The 25,427-nt window shown below is 41.9% G+C and overlaps 1 protein-coding gene across 2 annotated transcripts; it reads right to left on the reverse strand.

The window, feature by feature from the left end:
- Nucleotides 1–257: 257 nt before the first annotated feature.
- Otulin (OTU deubiquitinase with linear linkage specificity) lies at nt 258–24,971 on the reverse strand. 2 transcript variants are annotated; one of them, XM_055619018.1, is made up of 7 exons: nt 24,724–24,971; nt 16,969–17,045; nt 13,471–13,565; nt 10,459–10,602; nt 5,714–5,839; nt 2,992–3,261; nt 258–803 (listed from the first exon to the last, which is right to left on the reverse strand). In XM_055619018.1, the coding sequence occupies exons 1-7, from the start codon at nt 24,873–24,875 to the stop codon at nt 609–611; spliced, it is 1,059 nt and encodes a 352-aa protein (XP_055474993.1). In that variant the 5' UTR covers nt 24,876–24,971; the 3' UTR covers nt 258–608. The 2 variants fall into 2 exon arrangements, with proteins under 2 accessions (XP_055474993.1, XP_055474994.1); XM_055619019.1 differs by lacking the exon at nt 258–803 and adding an exon at nt 1,622–1,714.
- Nucleotides 24,972–25,427: the final 456 nt, after the last annotated feature.

A 25,427-nucleotide genomic window follows, 5' to 3' on the forward strand; every position in this document is an offset into this window, starting at 1 on the left:
GAGTCCTCTGCACTCTTACCTGTACCTCTTCCAGCCTTCACAAAGTCTACTCTAGGACCCAGTTCTTAGGCTTCTAAGAGATAATCTACTTAAAATAGTATTAATTTCACTGCCCATCCCTCCAAAAGCAGATGAGCTATGAAAAGATACCATAACTATTTAACCCAGGACATTACCACTTAGGCATATCTCATAGGAAGCCCACTCATGAGACCCATCACCACCATCCCAACAAAAGAATAAAAATCAAAACTGTCTTAAAAAGAGAAGTAAAACCAGTTTACCATCAGAACTTTCATTAGACACATTCCCTTCCAAACAGTTTCCTCTAACACAAAAGCAAATGCCTTATAGAGACACAGTTTGCACCTTCTAAAGGCACGTGCTGAAGCCCCCAGTGAAACACACTGTGTAACAGGGAGAACAATGAGGGGAGACTTGGCTAATTAATTTGCATTATCAGCAGGTAGTCTTCAGAACATCACAGTCCAAAGCTGGCTCCAGAGGCCTAAGCGTTCTCCTAGATTGTCCTTGGAGATCTGCAGACCTGAGGTCCCCAGAGGAGGAGCTGCATGTGCACATCACTTGGCTGTTCATATGTGTGTCTCTCACAGACTTGTCTCTTCACACACTCTGACGGGGATGTTATAGTGCCGATCGTCTTCAGCTATGAGGGTCACCACTGGCCAGTCCCTGGGGGGATCAGTGGGATAAACTGTGATGAACTCCTCGGTGTTATACTTGGACAGCCGGTACACCCGGATGGTATGGCAAACAGCATAGGCAAGTAGGAACATTTCAACCTGGGAAGGAAAAACAAATGAGTGTTCTAAGGGGACCCACAGGGAAAGATGGGGCCTCGCACCAAACTGGCATCCGTTATCCTAGACAATGAGGCAGTTGCTTAGCTTAACTTTTCTCCTCCCCTTTAAACCTAGTCAAGAGGGAGGGTAATAAAGTACTTATACTTGGAGTATATAACTATTATAATGTACTAACATAAATAATAAAATACCAGTTTAAAATTGAACAAAGGATTTGGAAGGCATTTTTTCCACAGAAGATAAATAAGTGGGCAATAACCTTATTAAATCATAAGCCCTTAGAGAAAAGCAAGCCAAAGCTATGAGCCAGTACTTCATGCTCATGGGAATATATACAAGATGACTGTTACATGAATGCAGTACTTTTCTTTCTGAGTGATAAAAGAGACTGAAAATATACTAATTGTCGATTAGTCACATACTTCAAATGGTTCAATTATGTTCTGTGAAATTCACCTCAGTTTTGAAAAGGCAGTGAAAGCATCATGAAGACATGAAAATGGGATACTGATAAACTGCTGCTGGGACTGTAGAGTGGGGCAGCTGCTTCTCTTCTGGCAATTCAAGGGATCAAATGCAGGGCCTCGTCCATGCTGTGCAAGTGTTCTGGCACTGAGCTACATTTCAGAACTGTACAGTAGTTCCTCAAAGTATCACAACACTACCATCTGCCCACAGCAATTCTGCTCTGGGACCCAAGAGTAACATGTACACACACATACATGCACGTACACATGTCTACACACACACACACACACACACACACACATACACACACACACACACACACTCTCAATAAATGTTTACAGCAATTAGCAGGAACTACCCAAATACTCACCAAACTGATGAATAAGTAAAATATGATATTGTCGTACAATGCCGTTTACCTGCTAATAAAAAGGAATGAAGTACCAATACATTCTAAAACATGGATGGATTTTAAGACATTATGCTAAATCAAAAAGGCAGTCACAAAATGCTGCAAAGTGTATGATTCCTTTACTAAGAATGTCCAGTATAGGTAGATCTTTACCCAGAATTAGATGACTGCCTAGGGCTGGAGTAAAGAAAGCCAGATTGCTAACAGGCATTGCATTTCTTTATGAAGTTCCAACATGGTCTAAGATTAGACTATACTGGTGGTTTAAAAGGATGAGTTAATGGTGTTTAAGTTACATTTCAAAAGGATCAGTTTTAAAAAGGATTCACCATTGCAGCAGAGCCTGCTGTGTCTCAGAAATGACTAACTTCAGTCTAGCGTGTAGCACAAGTCCTCCTAGACTGCCACAAGATCTGTGCTACAGTTCAGAAGATATGAACAGCCTACATTCTAAGTACAAACAGTTATTTTAAGTAACCATAAATACTTCTGGCCTAGCAGTAACCAATCTTCTGTGTTATCTTACACTTTAAGCAAAACAACAGAACAGGTTTCATAGATTTCTATCTTCCAGAAAGACTCAGAGTAACCCAACTTGGCTCTCTATTCCTTGAAACATCTGTTCTGGTACTTGGGCCTTTTCGGGAAGGTAGGCACAGTAGTCCAAGTAGAAGGTAGTAGGTTAGATTCAGAGCCTTAATGTTACTTTAGTCATTAGCTCATCACTCATTCACACACACACACACACACACACACACACACTCACGCATGTAAGTAAATATATTTACACAGAATGTAAATGTATTTCAGAAAGTATTTAAGCCTCCCAGAGAGTAAAGAGAACTAACCTTATCCATCACTTTGCAAAAGTGATCCTAGGACCACTAGGATCCTAGGAGTAACAACTTATGTCCATAAGTCTTTGACATGTCACCCTCTCCTGATTAAGTGACAGATTTAGTGACTAGCTTATAACAAACAGAATATGGGATAAGCGAGAGTGTGCAGCTTACTCTACACTGAGAGGCTGTTGAGAGGTCTGTGCAGTGAGGAATTGAATGGTCCTCTGGCAACCAATGAAGAACAAAGATTTCCTGCCAACAGTCAGGCGAGTAAGAAAAGCCCTCCAGCCCCAGTCAAAGCTGTAGCTTTAAATGCCATGACTGCAAGCTCACGAAGCAGTGGCCCAGAAGCACCTAGATAAGCCGCTACTGAACTGACCTACAAACTGTGAGACCCCTTCGATGGCTAGCACGAAGATAAAATACTCCCGAAGGTACAACTCACCTGTTCAAGGCCACCAGTGTGTCCCACCTGGTTTAGGTGGTTCCTCAGTAGCTGTTCAGGGTCATTTGATGTGTCTCGAGCAAACAAGAGCACAGAGAAAAATGGGACGTCCTTTCCCTTCTCTTTATCATCATACAGTTCAATGGCTCTGTTTAACATTAGAAACTTTACAGCTTCATAGAGGCTGTACTCCTCTTCTTCATTGGTGAACAGTTCATCACAAGCTATCTGCCTTGCTTCAGCAGTTTTCATTTCAGCCAGGCTCACCCACTGCAATAAGAAAGTTGTGTCACAATTACAATTTGTCCTGAAAATCCCTGGCATACTTCTGTGCCATGATTACAAGATGATTTTCAAAAGTAGGGGACCATAAGCCACATGCAAATGTGAAGATCTTCAAGTTCTCACCTCAAACAACTACATGAAGCCCTTATTTAGCTTCTTCCCTTGTTAATGTGAAACAGAAGTACACCACCATAAGGGGAAGCATGGGGGTGGGGGTGGAAATGCTCACTCTCACTTTCCAAGCAACAGGACAACACCAACAATCAGAGATACCCGACAGAAAACATGTGTCAGGGTGTGATGCACAGCTGTGATTGCTACACATGGAGGAGCTTTCAGAAAGTTACCCCTGACATACACAGACAAGCCTCCAACAGAAGACTGTCAAGAGAGACTGATGGATCTCCTGAATACTGATTAACCCTATGTCTTAAAAATATATATGAGTGCCTAATAATAAATCCAATCAAGAATTCTTGACTCCTAATAAAAAGATAAAGGTTTTCAAACAATAGGCAAACTCTTCAAATGAACAAGAAAACATAAATATGTGTGCTGCTAAGTTACCATGGAAAGAGATGTCAATATAAACACCAGTCCTCATGACTTAAGCACTAATTAGCATTGTTTTCAAATGTCAGTCTAGACTTTAAAGCTGAGAGAAATGACCATGACTATATGGCACTCTCTCCAGTACTTTATAGCTACACTATAATGTACACATACAGTATCTTCTAGAAGTAGGCTATGGTGCTGGCAAGGAGCATGGCTCTAGAGTCAGAGTCAAGATACAATTAAGATCTGGCTTTTGATACCTGATAAAACAGAGTCAGATGAAAGGGGAGGAGGTCCTCCCCAAGCAGTGGACTTGGAAAGGGGCAGGGAGGAGATGAGGGAGGGAGAGTGGGATTGGGAGGGACTGAGGGAGCGGGATATAGCTGGGATACAGAGTTAATAAAATGTAACTAAAAATAAAAATTAAAATAAAATAAAAAACCAAAAAAAAAAAAAAAAAAAAAAAAGATCTGTCACCCTCCAGGCTGCAGTTCTCTCCTCTAGACAAGGGGTCAAGACAACCATACCACTTTTTGGGTAGAGCAACCCAAGTAACTTTTAGCATCAAGTATGGCAAAGAGAAGTATGACAGCTGCTGACAGATTACTAGTGACCAATTTACTGTAAACTGGCATCATGTACACATTTCCTGAAAGGAGGGTCTAATTAAAGTCGACATAATAAAACAAAACTAACTCTCACCAGATCCTAAAACAATATGAAAAAGAAACTGCACCTACAACTAAGTTGACAAACTGACCACTCCCTCCCTGTCAGAGCTGCAGCCTGCTTTCGTCACTCTACCAGGCTAGCAGCTGGAGAGATGCAGGCTTCTAGCCCCTAAATGCTACACTCCACTCCAAACAGGCACTCTACCACAGAAAGGCGGGACTGTATACACCACAACATATTAGAATATCAACCTATCCGTGAACTCTGTTTCAGACAACTCTCAGGATGGTTTCAAAAGACACTTATTGATACAAAGAATATGGGTAGACTCTTGAAGGATAAGAATAACTGGACAGAACTTCATAGACACAGAGTGGTCACTGAGAATATGAATATAGGCTAAAGATAGGACAGATAGCTCACGGTTAAAAGCACTTTCTTCTCTTGCAGAGGATGTCCACATCCACCTCTAACTGCAGCTCCAGGAATCCAACACCCTCTTCTAGTGTCCACGGGTACCCACATGCATGTGTGTGCATGCACTTATGCGCACACACCAATACACACACACAGAAATAAAAAAATAAATCTTTAAAAATGAAAATGAACTAAATGATAACCCTTAAACTTAAGAATATGACAGAATAAAAATTAAATTTATTAAGGTCTCTGAGATACTTGTTTCTCACCTCCAAGAACACACAATGGTGGTGTTTCTCCATTTTAACAAAGACTTCATGGGAGGAATTTATGATCTTTTAAATTTTTCTTTTCAATGTATGTGCAAGTATATGTGTGCACAGTGTAAGGATGTACATGTATATGCACACAGGCAAAGACTAGGGTCTCACACTCATCAGTTAGGCTAGACTGGATGACCAGTGAGGCTCAGGGATCCTCTTGCACCCCGCTCTCCATTGTTGGGGTTACAATCACATGTCAGCAAATCTGGTATTTTTACACTAGTTCTGGGGAAACAAATCAATTCCTTGTCATGTATTTTACTGACTACACAATTCCTCCAGCCCAAAATTATTTTGTCTGAAACCGGCAAATGCTGACCCCTAAAGAGAACCATGAACCAAAAAAGTATTTGTTATAAACTTAAAAATAAATATGAATAAATAAATGAGCCTAGAATTGAATCTGCTAGACCAACAAAAGAAAAAGCTTTGCACTTATCAGAGACAGAAAATTACATGCATCAAACCTTCTTCCTTAGCAGAACCAGGGACTCCTTAATTTTTTCAACCAGGTCCTCACTCTTCCCATCAAATTTCCATCCACGTTTCCACTGCTTGATCCAGCTATATTTGTTTATCAGCTTTTCTGGTAACTGGAATATCAAGAAACAGAGGTAGTTGTCAACAGTGCAAGATATCTATGACACAACCTAAAAGGAAGACAGCACCAAGCCTTCATATAAAACCCACTTTATTTCCAGAATTAATTCCTGCAAGTCCATCGCATGGATTCAGGTTGGAGAATCTGAACCTGGAAGTCACAGACTCAGAAAGTATTGCCACAGAGAGGGCTGCTAGGCTGAATGCTTTTAGTTCAGATCCACAGGAGTGCAGCCTGTAGGACACCAGCCACAGGCAGGGACATAACATGCAAATGTGAGGAAAAGCTAAGGAAGTGTCCACATGGGGCCTTCAGAGTAGCCACCTCTGGCTTCTGGATACACTGGCAGCCTTAGCACTCATTAGTTTATGGCTCAGCAAGGTGACTGATAGACATGGATTATATACTCCTTTTCCTGATAGACAGTAAAACCTAATTTCTGATTCTTAAAAACGATCACTAAAAGCACAAGAGTTATCTGTTAAGCAGTATTAGCCCCACAATCAACACCATGAGATAGAAAAGATGACTGAGATGGGAGGGTGCAATGGGAGGATAAGGAAGCTGTACCTTTCTTACTTATTGACAGACAACAAGTAATGATTATAGTTCTTATATTTTTTGTTCTTGTTCCTGGCCTATTTCTACATACCATTAGAATCTGGAATCTGAGAGCCACAATTAGATTGATTACAGCATGAGAAACTGAATCTTCCCAACAATCCTGGGTGTGTCAGGATGAAATCCATAGACTTGGGCTACACTGCACTAAGATTTCACCTCTGGGGTCCAGTAAGATGGCTCAGCAGGAGAGGTACACACACACACACACACACGTAATTAAAAATTTTGGAAATAGAGAGATTTCACTCCTAGAGTAAAAAAAAATCATATCCCCAATGTCCTATGCTGAACTTGTTTATCAGTAACAAAGAGTTTAGAATGAGACATATTCAGCTCCACTGGAACCTAAGACTTTGAGACAGTAAGTCTGTCTGTGCTTTCTCAGCCTATGATAATCATGTACAACTAAGATGGCTTTTGTCTCTCCAAAAATCAAAACCACAGTGACAGTGCTGTGCATCACTCAAGGGGCAAAAACACCATCATCTTACTATGAGAAGTGACCATTCCCCTACAGCTGCAACAGCCCTACTCTGTGCCCACACTGTCCTGTACTGCTGAACCATGGACAATTTCTTAATTTAGTTTCAGATTTATCACCAGAATCTAAAGTGCCCTCAAGTGGCAACAAAGTGAAATTACAACCTGCCTCCAAGAACTATAATCTAACAGAAAATATTGTCTTGTCCCAAAGATGTGTAAGGTGGAAAGGGAGATAAATGGTAGCCCAGAAGAACAAATGAGGACTCTGTCACATTGGACTGTTATCTAAAACATAGGTACAACAGTCAAGTTGTTTACTTTCCGAATAAACAAGTTAATTTCCTCATTTCATTCACTCATCAGTCAGTTGAAAAAGTTTATCCAGTACAGACTTCCAAATGCGGGAATCTTGGGGGGAAAAGTCCAAAAATAAGACATAGAAAAGAAACTAGGAGGTTATTAGAGGGTCAATAAGACAGCTCAGTGGTGGAAAAGCACTGGCCATGTACACCTGCTGTCCTGAGTTCAATCCCAGGAACCCACGTAAATGTAGAAGGTAAGCAAACTCCACAAAGCTGTCCTCTGACCTCCATACAGTCACTGTGGCATACAAACACATACAAATAATAAAAATTTAAAGGAACTATTAGAAAAACTATTAGAAATGGAGTTGGATTTATTTATTCAAAAGAAGATAACTTAAATGCTTTCACAGGTCACATATGGAGTCCACATAAATCACTGTTCCTTTCTAGTAAGTACACAGGCCTGCCTTCTGTTGGAGTAAGAGATGCAAGCAAGAAAGAGAATGTGAGTCTGAGGCCAGCCTGGTCTACAAGACCAAGGTCCAATATAGTCAGGGCTACAGAGAAACTGTCAAGAGAGAGAGGAAGGGAAGAATGGAGAGAAAAGGGAAGGGAAGGGAAGGGAAGGGAAGGGAAGGGAAGGGAAGGGAAGGGAAGGGAAGGGAAGGGAAGGAGGGAGGGAGGGAGGGAGGGAGGGAGGGAGGAAAAAAGGAAGGGAGGAAGGAAGGAAGGAAGGAAGGAAGGAAGGAAGGAAGGAAGGAAGGAAGAGACTGATGCAAGAAATGATAATGGTAGATGTTTAAAGATCACTAGAGAGCTTAAGTACAATATCATCTGTGACTGATCTGTTCTAACAAATATCTATGATCTTGACAATATGACAACTGCAAGTATCAAAAGCATCATCCCCAAAATGAAATCACAAAGACCTTTAGTGTCTTTCTCTACCAAATACTGTCACAGGTCTCAGCAATTTAGAGATCTTTTAAACTACAGTGCATTTAAAAACTAAAAAGCCCCTATATAAAGTATAGTCCCTTTTCAGTGGGTGAAGAGCTACCCCAGCTTTGGCCAGCTTTCTTTAGGTCTGGGCTAGGGTCAAATAATCTGCCTGCAGTCAAGACAAGATCTGGACAGAAATGACGCCAACAAACAGGAAGCCTAGGCAGGGATAAACAGGACAGCTGCAGGTCAAGAGGGGCAAGGAGGACAAAGCTCAGCTTCTAAGAACAGCAAGGTTGGAGAAGCTAAGCAGCAGCACAGTAGAAAAAGCCTGTCCCCTGCAACAGTCTCAAGTGAGGAGGACTGCTGAGCCTAGATGTCCCCTTTGATGTCCCGGCATCCTGTGAGGGTCACACAGTCTACAAATGGAAGCAGGCACCCTTGCTCACTCAGTAAATCTCCAGTGCAACCATGCATCTGTACATCCTTGCTTGCTCTCCTAGTACTTCAAGCAGTGCTGGAGGCAGGCATTTCACTCAAGTCTTAGGAATAATAAAACAAACTGTCAAGAGAGATCCAAACCACATTAATTTTCTGAGGGCATGAGAACAAAAGCCATTTCTTCAGTGGAGATTGAGCAAAACACAAATCCAGTCAATGTGAACACTGAATTCACAGTGCCCGTGCCCTCAGAAAGGCAAATGTGATGCTATGGGAAAGAGGAAACAACACAGCCACTGGGAATTTAATGGCTGTTTGTACATTACTAGTTAGGCTCAGAAAACCACACAACAGCCTCATCACTCCTACAGCAAACACATTTTAATACTGATCAACATCAAATGCAATCTATCTATTCACCACTTTTTTTGGGGGTGGGGGCTATACAGTTCTTGAGAAAAGGCCACTATATATATATCTCCCAGGCTGGCCTAAAAGTCACAAACCTTTTGCCCGCACATCAAAAGTGCTGGGATTACAGGCATGCACCACCCCACCTTGCTTACCTCATCTGTTTCCCACATGGTAATGATCTTATCCAAATGCACCTCATTAGCAGGAGGTGTTGCTTTACTTTTGGGGTACACTTTATTTATTTATTTAATTACTTAGGACATTATTTGGATCAGCAGCTCTTAAAAAAATATAGAAATTTAAATTTTTGTTGAATAAGCCCAGAAATCTAAGAGTCCCACAAAGGAAAAGGCTCAAAAGTATCAATATGACTTAATAATAATTTTGAACGCACACACTTTTTTTTTAAAGTAGGGTGGGCAAAGTATTCTCAGAATAATACCATCTAAAAATAAAAAAGCACTTATATGTCTTTGTAATAAGCTGTAGAACACATTCACTCATTTACTCATTTACTGGCTCTGTTGAAAACACAGTCCATAGCTGTGTAAGAACCCCAGTGTGGCAGGAACGAGTTAGTCAGCATACAGTCACTCCTTCATCACACCTGCCACATGTTAGTGCAGCTGACACTGTGACCCTGCTACTCCTAGGTAGTCCTCACTGATAAGTATTGGACCACACAGAAGTAACATCATTGCCATGTTTATATCAGCCAGGCATATTGGCTCACACCTGTAATCCCAGCATGCAGGGTACTGAGACAGAGGGAGTACCTCAGGTTTGAAGCCAGCCTGGGCTACAGAGTTAAGACTGTCCATTCCCACCCCCAAAAGACCTTCATCTGACATGTAAATAAACAACAGCAAAGCCATGTGAAATAGTGCCAGAATTTCCTTTTAAAAACCACTACACAAAATGTCAGCATTTTGTATGGAGACACCTGGAGGCACAGATCCCAGGAACTCTCCATCATGTGGCAGATTTAAAGCACTAAAGACAGCAGGTCCAGGAAAGGTCTCTCCATGTAACTCTAACATCTCATCATGAAAGAGTATTCATTTTTGAACTGCACCTAAAACCCTGGCTAGACCCTAATAAAAATTATATAATCTACTTCATAGAAATACTAATATAAAGTCAAATTGTTTCTCTGGGTTTTTTAATGAATTTTAGACATCTGGTCTCTAATTTGGCTTAGTTGTATTAAGTTTTGTCATTTTTCTCTTCTGGAAAATACTGGTTATTTCTAGTCATTTTTTAAAATATAAAACCATCTTACACATGCAAATTCAATAAATCCATACACTGAAGTCATGCTGCATACAGTACCATCAGGTAGCAAGAGCAGGAAAGAGAAGTCTCACGAAACATCTCACCACAAATCCATGCAGCAACATACCAGTATGAGCTCGGGGTCCTGCAGCCAGGGGGGCAGCTTGGCTAGCTGGCTCATGGCCTGGAACAGTGTGGCCCTCAGTGCACAGTAATTATCACCACGGACTCGCCTTATGGAAGTGAATTTCTGAGAAACTTCCTCATAGCCCTTGGGAGAAAACATTAAAGAGTTCAGATGGTGGTTACTGGCTTGAGATAGCAAGAAAAGTTTCATCCCTAAGGGGGAGGGGGGGTCCTAAGTCATTGGGAAATGGAAAAGAACAGTTCAGTCTTTCTTGTAAGACATTTCCAATCTTTGATCACAACCCCATTAATTTTAAAATAGTGATGCTTTATGAAATCTCAGCATCTATAACAGTGGTTCTCAACCTTCCTTTAATACAGTTCCTCATGTTGTGGTGACCCCCAACCATAAAATTATTTCCTTGCTACTTCATAACTGTAATTTTGCTCCTGTTATGAATTGTAATGTAAGTATCAGACATGGAGGATACCTGGTATGCCAGCTCCAGGGGGGTTGCGACCCATAGGTTGAGAACTGCTGATCTATCTAACAAATGCAGCAGACCTGACATACAAAATGAACCTGCACTAGTCATCCTCAAAATCCCTTCCTAAGCATCTGAGGGAGCACTCACTCACACACTCACTGGTGACATTCTGATTGGTTTAATCTGTGGTTCATTGATCCCAAATGCTTTAATAAAAAGAACAGCAGATGAGGCATGCAGTATTTCTATCTCCAGATTTTAAAACATACAGAAATCCTGAATTTCCAACAGGTATGTGTATACATGCAGGCATAAGTCACTTAGTAATAATAATACATTCACAATATGTCACTAAGCAATGTCATCATTGTGCATTCATCAAGTGCACTTGCACAAACCTAGTTGGTATATCCTACTACATATTTGGGTTATATACTCTCTTGCTGAGTGTCAGCAGGGGAAGTGTGATAACAAGCCACAATGAGAAAAAAAAGGAGATCAAGTATGAGACAACAACACAATCAAGAGATAAAGTGAGCATGAGCTGTATAAGGTTGCTGCTGGCATAAGACACACACTGCTCTACATAGAATAGTGATAGTTAGCTATCAAGTGCTGTGACCTCATGACTGTATGCACTATACTTTTACATGGCTGACAGTCCAAGTTTGTTCATAACAGCATCATGACAAAAACTACAGTAATGCACCACAATCCCACACACCACAGCAACATCATCAGGTGATTAAAAAAAAAAAAAAAAGCTTCGGATTTCTTACAGTCTTATAGATCCATAACTGCATATGAAGTCTATTACTTCAGAGATGAAGCTAACTCTTTAAAAAATTAATGTGGATTTATAAACACCTTCAACAGAATAATGAAAACAAACAAAAATTTGGCAAATAGGGACTAAAATAAAATCAAGAATCAACGTTGTTAACAGCCAGTAGAAATGCCAAGATTACACCACAGCTCTTAGAGAGTTGCACCCCTAAGTGGGATGTTTTGATTTGATTACTGAAACCAATCTCATGGAGAAATCATTTTCCCATAAGTTCTAAACAATGGTATATTTGGGTAACCTGAGTATCTTCATTATTGGACTCGGATATGCCAACTGTTAAAAAAGAACTTTAAAAGATACTAAGGCAACAGAATAAAACTATTAGTCAGTGAAGGCATTTCTAGGACAAGTAAGAAAATATACACATGGTTCAATGTGGCATTCTGGGCAAAAAGTTGGAAACCCCAAGTAGCTGATAGCCAGCAGAAAGCCTCTGAAAAGTAAGTCTTTCAACTTAGGCACTGAGAATCCAGGTATCTTGTGACTGAATTCTATTTTGGCCGAGAATATTGATTTACAAGAATTAAGGCTGAGGCTGACATTTTCTTTCAGATTTCTGGGGACAAAAGGCATTTGTGAACTTAAGGTAAACCCTGAAAGACAAATAATATTTTCTAAAAAACTGAAATAAATTAAACAAGCTATGAGGGAAATTAACTAAATTTTGAAAATTTTAAAACCCTGTCAAATATGATTCCAACAAATTCTATCAAATATGGGCTGGAGAAATGGCTCAGTGGCTAAGGCTGTTCTTCCTGGTTCCGTACCCACACGGTGGCCCACAATCATACTCCAGCCTCAGGGAATCCAATACACAACTCTGGCCTCTGCATATACTGCACACATGTGGTATAAACACATACATGAGGGCAAAATACCCATACACATACAAATAAATAATAAAAATACAAAAGGTTGGTCAGTATTTCCAAAACACAAGAACTATATTCAAATTCAAAATGTAAATAATCCCCCCCCAAAAAAAAAAAAATAAGCAGAAGACACAATCTTGTACATGGTAGAAGTTTGTCACTGCCAGTTTTGTAGCTCAGGAATGGTCAAATAGAAGCAGCGTCACAGGGTTTACCCTGCTAAGAAGAAATGTTGGATGGGGATACATTCTGTAGGTCGAGCACATAGGGTATGCTGCAGTGCTGGGACCATCCCACACTCTCGGAGGCTATATTAGGGTTGCCAGTCCATGCAATGGAGCAAAGTGAAAGTAGCTCCCGGCACACTTTAAATGAAGGAAGTGGCTCAAGACCCTTCTACAGAGAGAGTACAGGGGAGTCTACACATAGGACTTGGCCAGCATGTGCAGGAGGTGCAGAATCGCCCCTGCCTATCCTTGAGGCTTTTACAACAGCAGCTAAGATGGGCATTCCCAACTGTCTCAAAGAGAACCACTAATGGCTTACTCAACTCTCTACAGAACAGTTATGTGTTCTTCAAAGAAAGTAAGTTACTAAAGAACTGATGCTGCTTCTATATTAATACTATGACTCCAAACAAGTCCTTATCTTTGCAGTCTGTTTCCTCAGTTCTAAATTTAGAACACCAATATTTACAGCATTGTCTTATTATAGCAGTTGTCGCAACCAATGTCTAAAAACATAATATGATATGTAACTTATGACAGATGGTTTGAAGAACTCAAATAGGTGCACTTTGGCTGTACCTTTTTCATACATGTAGCTTTCTGAGTATTTCCCCTCCATTCTTTTTTGCAGTAGTCCATAATATCCATTTCAGGAGCCACACTTAACCTGGGTTCTGTTGAAAAATCAAAATGGCAACAATAAAACGAAACACATAATAGACTAAAAAGTAATGGAAATAAAGGTACTGCTTTACTGAGGATGGAGGGGAAGTCCACTCTTCACTCCTTACTTTCTCCATTTAAAAAACTCCTGAATCCCACTGCTGCCAATCCCCGGAGTCCAGGCCACCACCATGCTAGCTCTAGGAACCATTGAGTGGTCTCTCAATGAGTCTTCCTGTCACCACAGCCTCCAGACCATTCTCCACACAGCACCTAGTCAGGATGTTCATTTAAATCCTGAGTCAAGTGGCAGCCCTTCTCCATGTGCTCAGAGGGGTGCTTCTGTGTCCCAGCTCACACTCATCTGACCCACAGCTGTCTGTGAATACTTTAATAATCAGAGGCAAGCATATGAAGCATGAGAAAATAATTTCACCATGTGTAATTTTTTTATATCTATCAGACAGAGATAACAACTAACAAAAGTGACATATGCTATTTCCCCAAGACTATCAGAAAGTATCAGTGTTCTCACTGCTAGTTAATTTGCAGACTTCCTTTGATGTCCCCAAAATTACAACTCAGCATCCAACAAATGTTACAGGTTTCTTTAAAAATGCATTTATATACACTTCTCCCCCTATTCGTGTGTGTATGTGTGTGTACCTGAGATTAAACCTAAGGCCTTAAGTAAGATTTTCTTGATTTAATGGATGAAGTTTGACTTCTTGATGTGTGCTTGCCTATTACAGTTTGATATTTCAAGAGGAAAATTGGGAAAAATGTTGGGTTCATCTTGGCTTCTTTTTTAAACTGTTACGGATATAGACCATAAGATACCCACTATCTTACGAGAAGACCTCAGAAGTACTTCAGAACACACAAAGCCTGTGTATCTTCTACGTGAAATAAGTGTTTCATCCAATTCAACAAACACTCAGTGAAGATCTTAACCGTGCCAAGCACTGTGCCAGGACTACGGATGTGAAGACAGTGAGGACAGAGATTCTGCCCCAGTGCACTGTAAAGAAGGAAGAGGAATGGATCACAAGCACTTACAAGCCAGAGCGCAGTGGAAGCCAGAGTAGACAAGGAACATCAACACCTCCTGAGAGTTAGGGAGAGCAATTTGTTTTGTAAGTAAACTATAAAAACTGTCTATTCAAAAAAATGCCTCATTGCTTATCATTTGTCAAAGAAAAATAAATCTTTTTACAAAAAGGGAGAAATACTCCATGCAGGTAACACAGCTGCATTTCTGTGTGGAATACATCATGATTAACCTAGAAATGAAAGAGACTACAAATATTACTGTTGCACAACCAACCGTTAAACAATGGCCCTTCATCTTTGAAATTCAAGAGATATTTGTTAGGAGGTTACTCAGAATAAGGAAGTACTCCTATAAATCTGCCTTTCCACTCACCTCCCCCCCACAAACAAGAACTGCTAATACACACTCAGGACCCTTTCAGGGCCATAAGTTCTTGCCAGGGAGGGATGTGAGCCTGGCAAGAACGAACGCTATCAGCAGAGAATGTGCTTCCAGACAGGAAGTCTCCCTTCCTGTCTTCCTCTCTGCTGTCCTCACTCCCAGTCACACTAAGACCTGACCACTGGGGAGGACTGGGGAATCCTACCATCTTAGATCACAGGTAGGGCTGGCCCAAGGGTCTTATGATAAACAGAAGCCAAGCTAGAAGCCTGATCCTGCCCTGAATCAGAAGTCTGTATGAGGCAAGAGGCTTGGAAAATGAAGTACTTGCAGAGCGACAGCATAATGTTGCCTGACTTCCACTGGGCTACTGTGTCTGAAAGAATACCAGCAGTTCCCGCATGCTGACTAGGCTGAGAGACGAAGGCACAGTGCCTGACCTCACCGTGCACTGAGTACAATACCTTCCTTCTAACTATAAACTACACAGGCTCTATTGCTGCTTCCAGGAAGAAGACTTTTTCTATTGCAAAACCATAAAAAAAATTAAATAAGGGAAGTAAAAACCAGAGTGGTAAGAAGACACAAATAAGTAAGCTTTGCTCCTTAAGCACCATGTTAGTGACGAATATAATAGGAAACAAAGCTGGGATTCCTCCAGGAAGCTGGGACTCTCAGAAGACAGACTAGGTTAGAATCTCAAATTTCTTCCACAATAGGTCTAGTAGAAAATAACTTGGGTTTTAGGGGCACATGGCCTCTGTAGTGTATACATAAATTATTCCAACAGGACTGTATTCACAAAGCTGTATCGGAGGCCAGGGTGTGGAAAGCCATTGTGGAGCTCAGCCAGCTAGTGATGTCTCTTCGCCCACAACTAGAACAACAACTCTCTTACTGCTCTTGGTGTGTGCTCTGCTGTGGAGGAGGCAGAGCTGCTACAGGACAATAAGGGCAGGACAATCAGGAAGGGCAATAAACTCAGCAGGACTGAGATTGATGAGTACTGCTAGATTGAAGCTGCACCTTGCAAGACTCACTAAAAAGCTTGGATGCCTGTATGGGGAACAATGTTTGACAGAAAAGAATCAAACCAAAACACAGCCTAGAAAATGGAAGAGGAAAACAGGAGATTCTACAGCATTATCAAACAATGGGTACACCACAGAAAAGCCTGATATCTAAATGAGACCCAACAGCATTCTGTGCCCTGAGTGACTTGGAGCAACACAGCCATGGAGACTGAGCATCCTATAAAGTTCTAGGGAGGACCATTATAAAATATCTCTGCTGTCTACACAGGGAAGCGCTAACCGGCTCTGAAGAAGAAATCAAAAACCACTATCAAACCACTATGTATCCTAATTACAATAGTGTTTTTGTTAGCTATGAGGAAAATAGAAGCCAGTTCTCAAAGCAGAACATGTGAATTATTCAAGCAGTGAGAAAGGTAGTAACATTCATACACACTCTGTGGAGCTTTCCACTCAGCCTCTGCACAGGCCTACCTGCAAAAGAAGATCACCACTAACCAAAAAGCCAGGGGAGCACCAAGTCCACACCAGAAGCACTGGCGGGACTGACGAGTAAGGCCGACAGAACAGCACAGACTGCACAGTCACACAATGACTGGTGCTACCAAGCACACGGTCCTTCGGCTCTAGTTAAATAGACGCACAAGGCCTTCTTCAAGGATAGTGTACAGCTAACTTCTCAAAACATCTTGCAATTGAAGATGACGAATGTATTCACATCCAAACTCTTCTAAGAATTTAAAGGAACAAGCTGAGAGTAGACAGAGTCAAGAGATGCAGGGAGAGTCTTTCCTAAATCTACTTTGACAAAGTGGGCATTTCATGTAGAAAGGACTGTATGCATGAGAGGAAATACATGCCGCATTTCATGAAAGCAGATATACTAATCTAACTGGATTTTCTATGCACAAAGAAAGTCTACAAACGAAACAATTCCAAACATACCTGATATCCCTCTTTCATGTATTAGCAATTCTTTCTCCTTTTCTATTTCATCTGCAGCACGGTACATGTCCTCCTCGCTGAAATCACACCAAAGTAGATATTTTCAAACTCTTGTTGCACTGACATTTCCCATTGTATGACAATATATAGCAGCTTACAAAATGAAAATTTAACTGTTTTCACATATAGGATGCCACTGTAATAAAATATGGGTCCTAGGATGCTCATGTCTATCTCAACATGTTCTTCCACTTCAGAATTGCTTCCTTTAAGTGCGACCACTCATACATTACCATACATGACTCCAAGACCATTTAAACTAAAATCTACTGGCATGCATCCTAATCAATGAGGCTCTGAATGATTCTATGTTCTAAGGACAGACTAGCACTATAGAAGCATTGACACAGAATGTCGATCTTTATAACATGTTACAAGCAAATATGACAGCAACTATTCTAAAGACATGAAAAGAGAGAATTGATTATCACAGAACCCTAAAGCTAAAAATCCTCAAGGCTTCTAACTGGATTCCCTCACCAGCAATCATCAACCACCCAGATGCTGCTATGTTCCCTCAAGCTTTATTGTCTACCACTAATCAACAACTTCAAGAATATAATCGCTTCCTAATGAATATGGCTCCCACTTTGAAAACACCCCATTTGTTTGAAGATTTAGAGGCTTGCCTAGAGCTGCCCAGCATGTTCCAGCTTTAGTATTAATTCCAGCACCTTGAAAATAAATATTAACCCCAAACTGACAATAAAGGGAAAAGAATACAAATTATCTTTCCTGAAAGCAAAAGACATGTATGTGAAAGACCAATAGGAAGCAGAGGGGTAAATGGTGTAGGCAGGGAAGCCCGAGGCTTCTGGAGGGGCATCTATGCAAGGCAAGCTAGTAAGCCAGGAGGAAGTTCAAGGCTCAGGAACTAGGAGAAGCAAGTACCTCTGAAGGAATATCAACACATTGAGCTTAAGAATCAGGAGATTCTACATACAGAGTGTACAGACTTCTAACTCCCTGTATTTCCCACGATAGTGCCCCATCCTCACAGCAGATTGGGGAGGGAGGAGCTTCAAACACAATGGGATCCAGAAAGGAAAAGGTACCAGGCTCAAAATAAGGAACCAAGTAAATAAGTAAGGTACTTCTGCTTCCAATCGCTTCATCCTTGGACATGGCTTAGCAGACAGATCAAGAGAGACAGATGAAGAAGGGTACTAAGAGAGTGAACTACAGAGGGAAACTAACAAGAACCGCATGAAATCATCCAATGTTTCCCAACTATGGGAAAACAAATGTCTTCATCTGCACCTTGCCGATGTGGTGGTACATGCTTATAATCCAAATATTCAAGAAGCTGTGGCTGGAGATCTTGATATCAAGGCCAGCCTGGAGTATAGAAAGACCTCGTCATTTATATGTATGTATGTATGTGTGTGTGTGTGTGTGTGTGTGTGTGTGTGTGTGTGTGTGTGTATTCATATATATATATATATATATATATATATATGAATGATCCTTACCCACCACTTCCCTGGATCATGGCTTTGATTATTCCCCTACTTGCTACCCAGAATTCAGTCCAAACTAAAACACAACTGCCCTGCATTTTTACACCTGTGATTTGCTACAGGTGTTCTCTTGTCCAGTTTAGAATCCTGAACTGCCTCTTTGTTGACACATCCTGACATTTGCTGTGTGGGCACATCCTCTACAGGGAGCAACAGTCACTATGGGCATTCAAATAAGACTGGCAGAGTCTATGTATAGCAGTTACTAGAGTATTTACTTCATAGGACTGTTGTGAGAATGATGTATTTAAAATAGTGAGTACTTAAGAGTTACTTACTATTATTTTTCACATATCCACTGATGTGGAGTACTAATAAACAATTGTTCCAATGATCCTTGTTTTCTCCATACCTAGTGGGTATGGATATGTGTTAGCAGTATGGTAGCCAGAGAGCAAATATCATATGTTGCAATGACATTTCAAGTAACAGGCATGCTGTCATCCAAAGAGCTTGTGCCAAAGTTAAAAGCAAACAGATGCATGAGGACAACGGATCTCAAAGGCCAAAAATAAAATATGATAACATGTTTTCATTCTTCTCTCATAAATTTAATAATACCTCCTGTCAAACCCAACGATTATACCTATCACAGAAATTCTGATCCTCTAAAATAGTCATTGAAACAAATCACTTTCTTAATATACTTAAATTTTCAGAAGCTGTGTTTGGACAACACTTCCCTAATCTTGCCCTCAGTCTTCTCAGCTTCAGTGAAAGGCTGGTAAGATCTATAAGATCTGTGGTTCCTCTTCCAGCTAAGTCCTAACCGCCTGTCATATATTTGCATTTCAGGCAAATTATGTGGCTAGCTGCATGAAAATTTGGCTCCCCTTAGGTTCTCTGTTCTTAATTTACAAAATAAGCAAAAGCATAATCACAACTCAGAGCCCAGAGGAGGCACTCCAAATAAGCATTTTACAAATATAAATTCCTACAAGGGCCAATAAGAAAAGAACTGAAACAAACAAACAGGAGAGCTGAGTGCAAAGGAAAGGCAAAACAGCATGGGAATTGGTGGAAATAAAAAGCAGTGACTCTGGACACAATTCTCACAAGCAAGGCAAAGCAGAAGCTGCTCAGGAGCCCACAGCATCTACAGATAACTTCAACAACGGGAGATTTCACTCAGATCCTTGCACCAGTATTTGTTCATTTTCTTGGCCACCAAAGGTGAGCTGTAATGTTAAAATGGCTGTTAAAAATGACCCAAACCTGTGTCTCCTTGGAGAACAGGTAAATGTCAATTTTAAGTAATGAAGATCAACACAGTCAGAAAGGAAAGCATGTGAGAGCCCAAATGAAATATCCACCCACCTATGACAATCAGGAAGAAGCAGAGGGAAGGGAGAAAATAAAATTATTTTTAAAATGCTCTGGGGCTGGACAGATGAGCTCAGTGGTTAAGAGCACTATCTGCTCTTCCAAAGGACCTGGGTTCAATTCCCAGCACCCACATGGCAGCTTACAACTGTCTGTAATGCCCATTCCAAGGGATCTGACACCTTCACACTAATGCACATAAAATAAAGATAAATAAATATTTTTTTAAAACATTTTAAAATGCTCTAAGGATGGAGCACTTGCCTAGTATGCCCAAGGCTCTGGAGTTTACTCCCTAGAACTGTAAATAATAAAATAAAATGGCTTTACTTCAACTTCTGTCATGGTGCTGAAACTCAGCTTTGCTTTGTTCTATTGTCTTGATATTTTGAGTGTCACAATATTACGGTAAAAAAAGCTACAGAAGGAAATTATAGCTAAGGCTGGGAATGTGAAGCAGTTAGGGGTCTGACTTTTTTTTGTTTTTAATGGAAAGGAAAGATAATAAAACAATGCAAGGAAAGGGGTATTATCAAGATAAAGTCAATAACGATGACAGCTCTAAAAGGATGACAACTTTTACTGTAAAAACGTGTCCACTCTGGCAAAGAACAGAGGCCATGAACCCCACAGGCTCAGATGAACACCACAGCAAAGCTTCTCTCCTATAAAATAAGACAGCTAGAAAATAAAACTGACTCAATGTCCAGACATACTAGTTATATTTAAACTGTGCAGTTAATTTTAAAACCAAAATGATAATAATTCCTAACTAGAAATTTTCCAGTTTAGCGCCATGGAATTATTTGAAATGGTGTTTTCAAATAATCTGTTTTCAAGTTCCCATTAAATACTATTTACCCTTTTTCTAATGAGCTATTTTATTTTGAAGCCAATATGCCAATCTGAGTAAGCCAGTGCACCCTAAATTATAACTACTTCTAAATTATAACTAGTACCTCTTACTTTGCTCAGAGATTTCCATATCAAATTTTAAGGTGTGTGCGTTTTGGGAGGAGGTTCAGACATGGTCTCATGAAGCTGAGACAAGACCCACCTTGAATTCCTAATCCTCCTATGCCTTCACCTTCGTAGTACCAGCATTACAGGAATGGACCACTAAATCCATGTTTGTAAATGTTCACTAGTACAAACAAATTATAGTATTTCCAAGAAAACTATAAAACTAAAGGTAGAGTTCAGTGAAGCAGATTTCTGTGAAGCCATATTTTCAATTTCTGATTCAACACATGAAAACAATCAATTATATATACAGCTCACAAGACAAGATTTTTTTGTTTTAAAAATATGTATTTTGATTTTTACTATTTTATGAGTGTTTCCCTGAAAGCACACCTGTATGCCACATATATGCCTAGTGCCTGAGGCCAGAAGAGGGTGCAGGATCCTCTGGCACTGGAGTTACCGATGTTGTGAGCCACACTGGGTAGGTGCTGAGAAACTTAACCAGACCCTGTACAAGAGCAGCAAGTACTCTTAACCATTAGCCATTTTTCCAGCCCTCAAAATATCTTCCTAACTCACCAACTGAGCATTTGACAAGGCAATAGTAATCTAAGAAAAAGAACCCAGGACACAGGTCTTTTCAGGTCTGAACTGGAGCCCTGCAGTTCATACTTCACTCCACCTATCCCAGAGACTAATGGCTCAGGCGGTATTGGTAAGACAGAGTCAACCAATGTGACACCAACACATCTTCCCACACAAACACAGGAAAAATAAAGACCATGACCACTTAACCTAGCCCTTTACCACTGTTCAGCAACTACAGAAAGAGGTAAAACAATACAGCAAATGCAGGAAAGTACCAGCACCTAGGCCAAAATTCCACCCCCTTCTACAAGTGGACTTTCCATGTCCAGCTCATGCTGCTCCACGTGACTTCCAGAAGCGCTAGGGACAACATAGCCACCTTCAACATTGAGATTTGCAGACATCCTACATGATTCCTTAAGTTGGCTCTGAGTGAGGAAAGGAGAGGGAGTGCACTAGTATGCCACCACTATGCCTATTCTCACCCCCCTCTCTGGGAGCTAGGCTGGGCAAGGGCAGAAAAACACCAGAAAAGTGGGCTGGGCAATCCCTGAAAACAGCCTAACATTTATAGAGCAGGTGGTACTCACAGACCCTTTAAGAATCCGTACCTTAGCTTGGAAACAAAAGCTTCCCCTCAATGTCACAGGGATTCACAGACTACTTGTATACCTCCACACATAGCATAGCCACCGTGAATCCCAGACTCCACTCTAGTTCCATCCTCAAGTAGACTGAGAAGGTGCATGGGGTAGTCTGTGAATCCCCTAACCACTTTTGGTGTGGTATACCTGTCTAAAGGTTCCCCAAAGATGTAGCAGAAATCAAACATGAAAGGATGAGGGAATGAGCAGACGAGAGAAGAGCCAGAGAACTTGCAGAAGCCAATTAATCAGGTCTAATGTAAGCCTCTTCAAATAGTACTCCAAGTTGTCCTGTGAGCCATGCTTGAGGCTTGGTCAGTAAGCAGTGTATACATGTGGCTTGTGTGTCCCTCTTCCCCGGTTCTCTCCCGTGTGACATGCAGTGAGCTTATTAGAAAGAAGCCAGAACAGCCTGGGCTACCAGAGCCATCCATCATGCCCTTCAAATCCCAAACACATAATTCAGCTGTAGGAGATTGCCTATGATTTGTATTCATAATTAATTTCCCATTAAATGTGGCAAACATGACTCCATAGACTATCTCAAATCATATCTAGTCTTATTGTGTTCCTTATTTTAAGGTACAAATATTTTCAATAATTCTGAGTGGAAAGAAAGGTCTGACCCCAGGGCCTAACATGGATTTTAAAAGCACACTTTTAACAATATTATTTTAAATTTACACAAAAACTATTGAGCTGCATATATCACATGTGCACATATTATACTGTAAACTATGTAATGTTTCTACGATACATGACCCTAAGAAAGCCCCACAGGGAGAAACCAACCACCCACTGAACTACTCATATAATGCTGATTCAGAGAGGTAAACAGGCAAGCTATGTGATGCTTAAACAGTAACATTTTCAAGTTATCCTACCCCCATTTCCCACCTCAAGAGTCAAAGGAGAATGAGGTAATTAAAGGCAGCAGAGGCAGTTTAAAAAAGAAAGAGAGAGAAAGAGAGAGAGAGAGAGAGAGAGAGAAAGAAAGAAAGAAAGAAAGAAAGAAAGAAAGAAAGAAAGAAAGAAAAGAAATTGAGCTAATAAAACCACAAATTACAAACACAGGGTGGGGGTTAAAGTTTGCTGTCCTTATAAATCATGCTTCTCTAGAAGTCTGGTGTTGCTGAGGTCAGGAAGAAGGGGGGTGGGGTGAGAACTTGCTCTTGAAATCTACCTGTGGCTCCCTGGCTCCCTGGACAAGCTGTATCTACACAGCACGTGTTTCCTCAAGAGATGACAAACCTAGGCTTTCAGCTTTGACTAGCAATAGGGTGAAAACTCCTTCCCTCTGTGGTCCATTTCCCAAGATATTCATGAGAACCACCACATGAGAAAACCTACCAGGCAACTGTGCATATTCTTGGGAATGTGGTTCTGGCCTCAAAAGTTCAGGTATTTTCAAGACATATGAAATTTCTAGGGTAACAATGAGGTGCAGGACTTAGAAGGCGCAGCATCTGGGGAAGGGCTCAGGATAGGAAGGCTGTCAGCAGGATCAACTAGGAACCAGGAAGAAGAGCAGAGGCAAGAGACATCTCTAACCTAGGCAGACATAGATGAGATCAATTCACACACGAACCTGTATATGGAGTTCAACATGAAGAAAAATAAGTGTCCCTATTTAAGAATCAAGACATTTCATGCAAAAGAAAGGATATCTAGATTCATTAACTACAGAAGACCCAACAACTATGCCAGAAGCTTAGAGAACGCTGACCCAAATTAAGAGCTAAAAGCTCTCCAAGTCCCAAAGCTAACACCCAATGTCACTAACTCTAATTGCCAACCTAGCTCCAGGAGAAGGTTAAGGCCTCCTACTCTAAACCTTTTCCCAGTAACCATTAGCTCATTACACGAATCATTACCATCACATAGGGGTGCTAAATGAAATCGTTCAAAGCCCCACCACAAAGCACTGTGCAAATGAGCTATTTTATCACATCTTCATTAACAAGGCTTCAAAAGATCCTTTCTTAGAAAATTAAAAGAATTCTAAAAGTCCATTCTTTATCTTTTGGGTCAATAAAAAAATTAGTCAAATTGACTTCCTGAGCTTTTAATTTTGTAAGTTCAAAGGCACATATAACTGACCTATGAGCTCAGTAGACACCTCCAAACCCTGCACGGTGTAAAAGCTTCTAACTTAAACGCTGTTTTTCTTCCTACCCAATAAGGAACTGCTCTAAAACCGCACTGATTTGTGTGTGTGTGTGTGTGTGTTTAAAAGCAGCGGGCGGAAGGCATGTCTCGCCAGGCTCTGACAGGGTAAAAGGAGAGGGCCAGCCTGTGGCCAAAGTCTGTCCAACAGGTGGGAAACTCTTCAAGTGACTAGTCTTCCCAGAGCAAAGACGTCGCGGGGCAGTTGTGTGGCTGTGACAGGGGCGAGCTGGGGGCTTCCTTCCAGCGAGGTTGGAGGAAAGAGCTACAGGATCATTAAGCCTCTCCGGGTTTCTTTTCCAAATTCCCAGAGCTTTTCCTAACTTTAGAGGTGGTGAGCTGTCAGAGCGGGAATGGGGCGGCCTGGGTGACCCAGCTGTGACAGGGTTGGTCCTCCGACTCTGTCAGACCCGTCTCCTACTGCTCGCGGTCGCCCCAAGGAGGCCAGCCCACGCAGCCCGGCGCCCACGCCCGCCCCGCTCACTCACTGTTCGGCCGGACACCGCATCGCGGCCCCGGGCGGCGCGCCCGCCGTCCTCTTCCCGCCCTCCCGCGCCGCGGCCCCTGCCTCGCGCGGCGGCGTCTCCGCGCAGCTCGCTCCGGGCCACGCTGCGGGCTGGGGCATGGTTCCCCGACTCATCCGCGGCCACGCCGGGCCCTGCCGTGCCGCCGCCCGGAGCCGTGGCCGCGCTGCCCGGCGCCTCGCGAGGTCCGCAGAGCACTTCCGCGAGTGTCACTGAGGTCCGCCCCTCGACCTTTGACCTGCGGGGAGGGGCGTGACGGGAGGCGAGGCGACCGGACGGGGTGACGGAGGGGGCGGGGAAAATGGAGGGAGTGCGCCTGCGCAGAGCGGACTCAGCCGCAGCGCTTGAAGCGGGTGCACAGCGCGGGCACTGCGCATGTTCCGATCGGGCTTGCAGGCGCATCTTATCACCTCCGGTGCAGACTGGGGAGTGGGTGCTAGAGGCTGGTCGGGGCCCGCGGCGCGGAGGTGTGAAGATGGAAGGTCCTGGTAGTGAAGGGTCCCAGTGAGTTGGGATGCCGGATGGCACCTCCCTCTGTTCCGAACTTCACCCGCCGTCCCTGTAGAGCTCTGGCTGGCACCTGTTTCTGAGTGGCAGCGCAGCCTCCAGAGCCCACCTGGCCTTGGCCTCGGCTGTGGGGTCACAGTTGAGCAAGCGCAGCACTGTGT

The sequence above is a fragment of the Psammomys obesus genome, unplaced genomic scaffold (assembly GCF_907164565.1).
Source record: "Psammomys obesus unplaced genomic scaffold, mPsaObe1.curated_primary_1811, whole genome shotgun sequence".
In the NCBI taxonomy this organism is placed as follows: domain Eukaryota; kingdom Metazoa; phylum Chordata; class Mammalia; order Rodentia; family Muridae; genus Psammomys; species Psammomys obesus.

Excerpts from the sequence above, each read along its gene's own strand:
- Otulin (XM_055619018.1), bottom strand. The coding sequence starts at position 24,875 with ATGAGTCGGGGAACCATGCCCCAGCCCGCAGCGTGGCCCGGAGCGAGC. Across the intron at positions 5,840-10,458 it reads AGGACCCCGAGCTCATACTG|TTACCAGAAAAGCTGATAAA; the intron begins GTATGTTGCTGC and ends TTGATATTCCAG. Across the intron at positions 3,262-5,713 it reads TGGTTCTGCTAAGGAAGAAG|TGGGTGAGCCTGGCTGAAAT; the intron begins GTTTGATGCATG and ends TTCTTATTGCAG.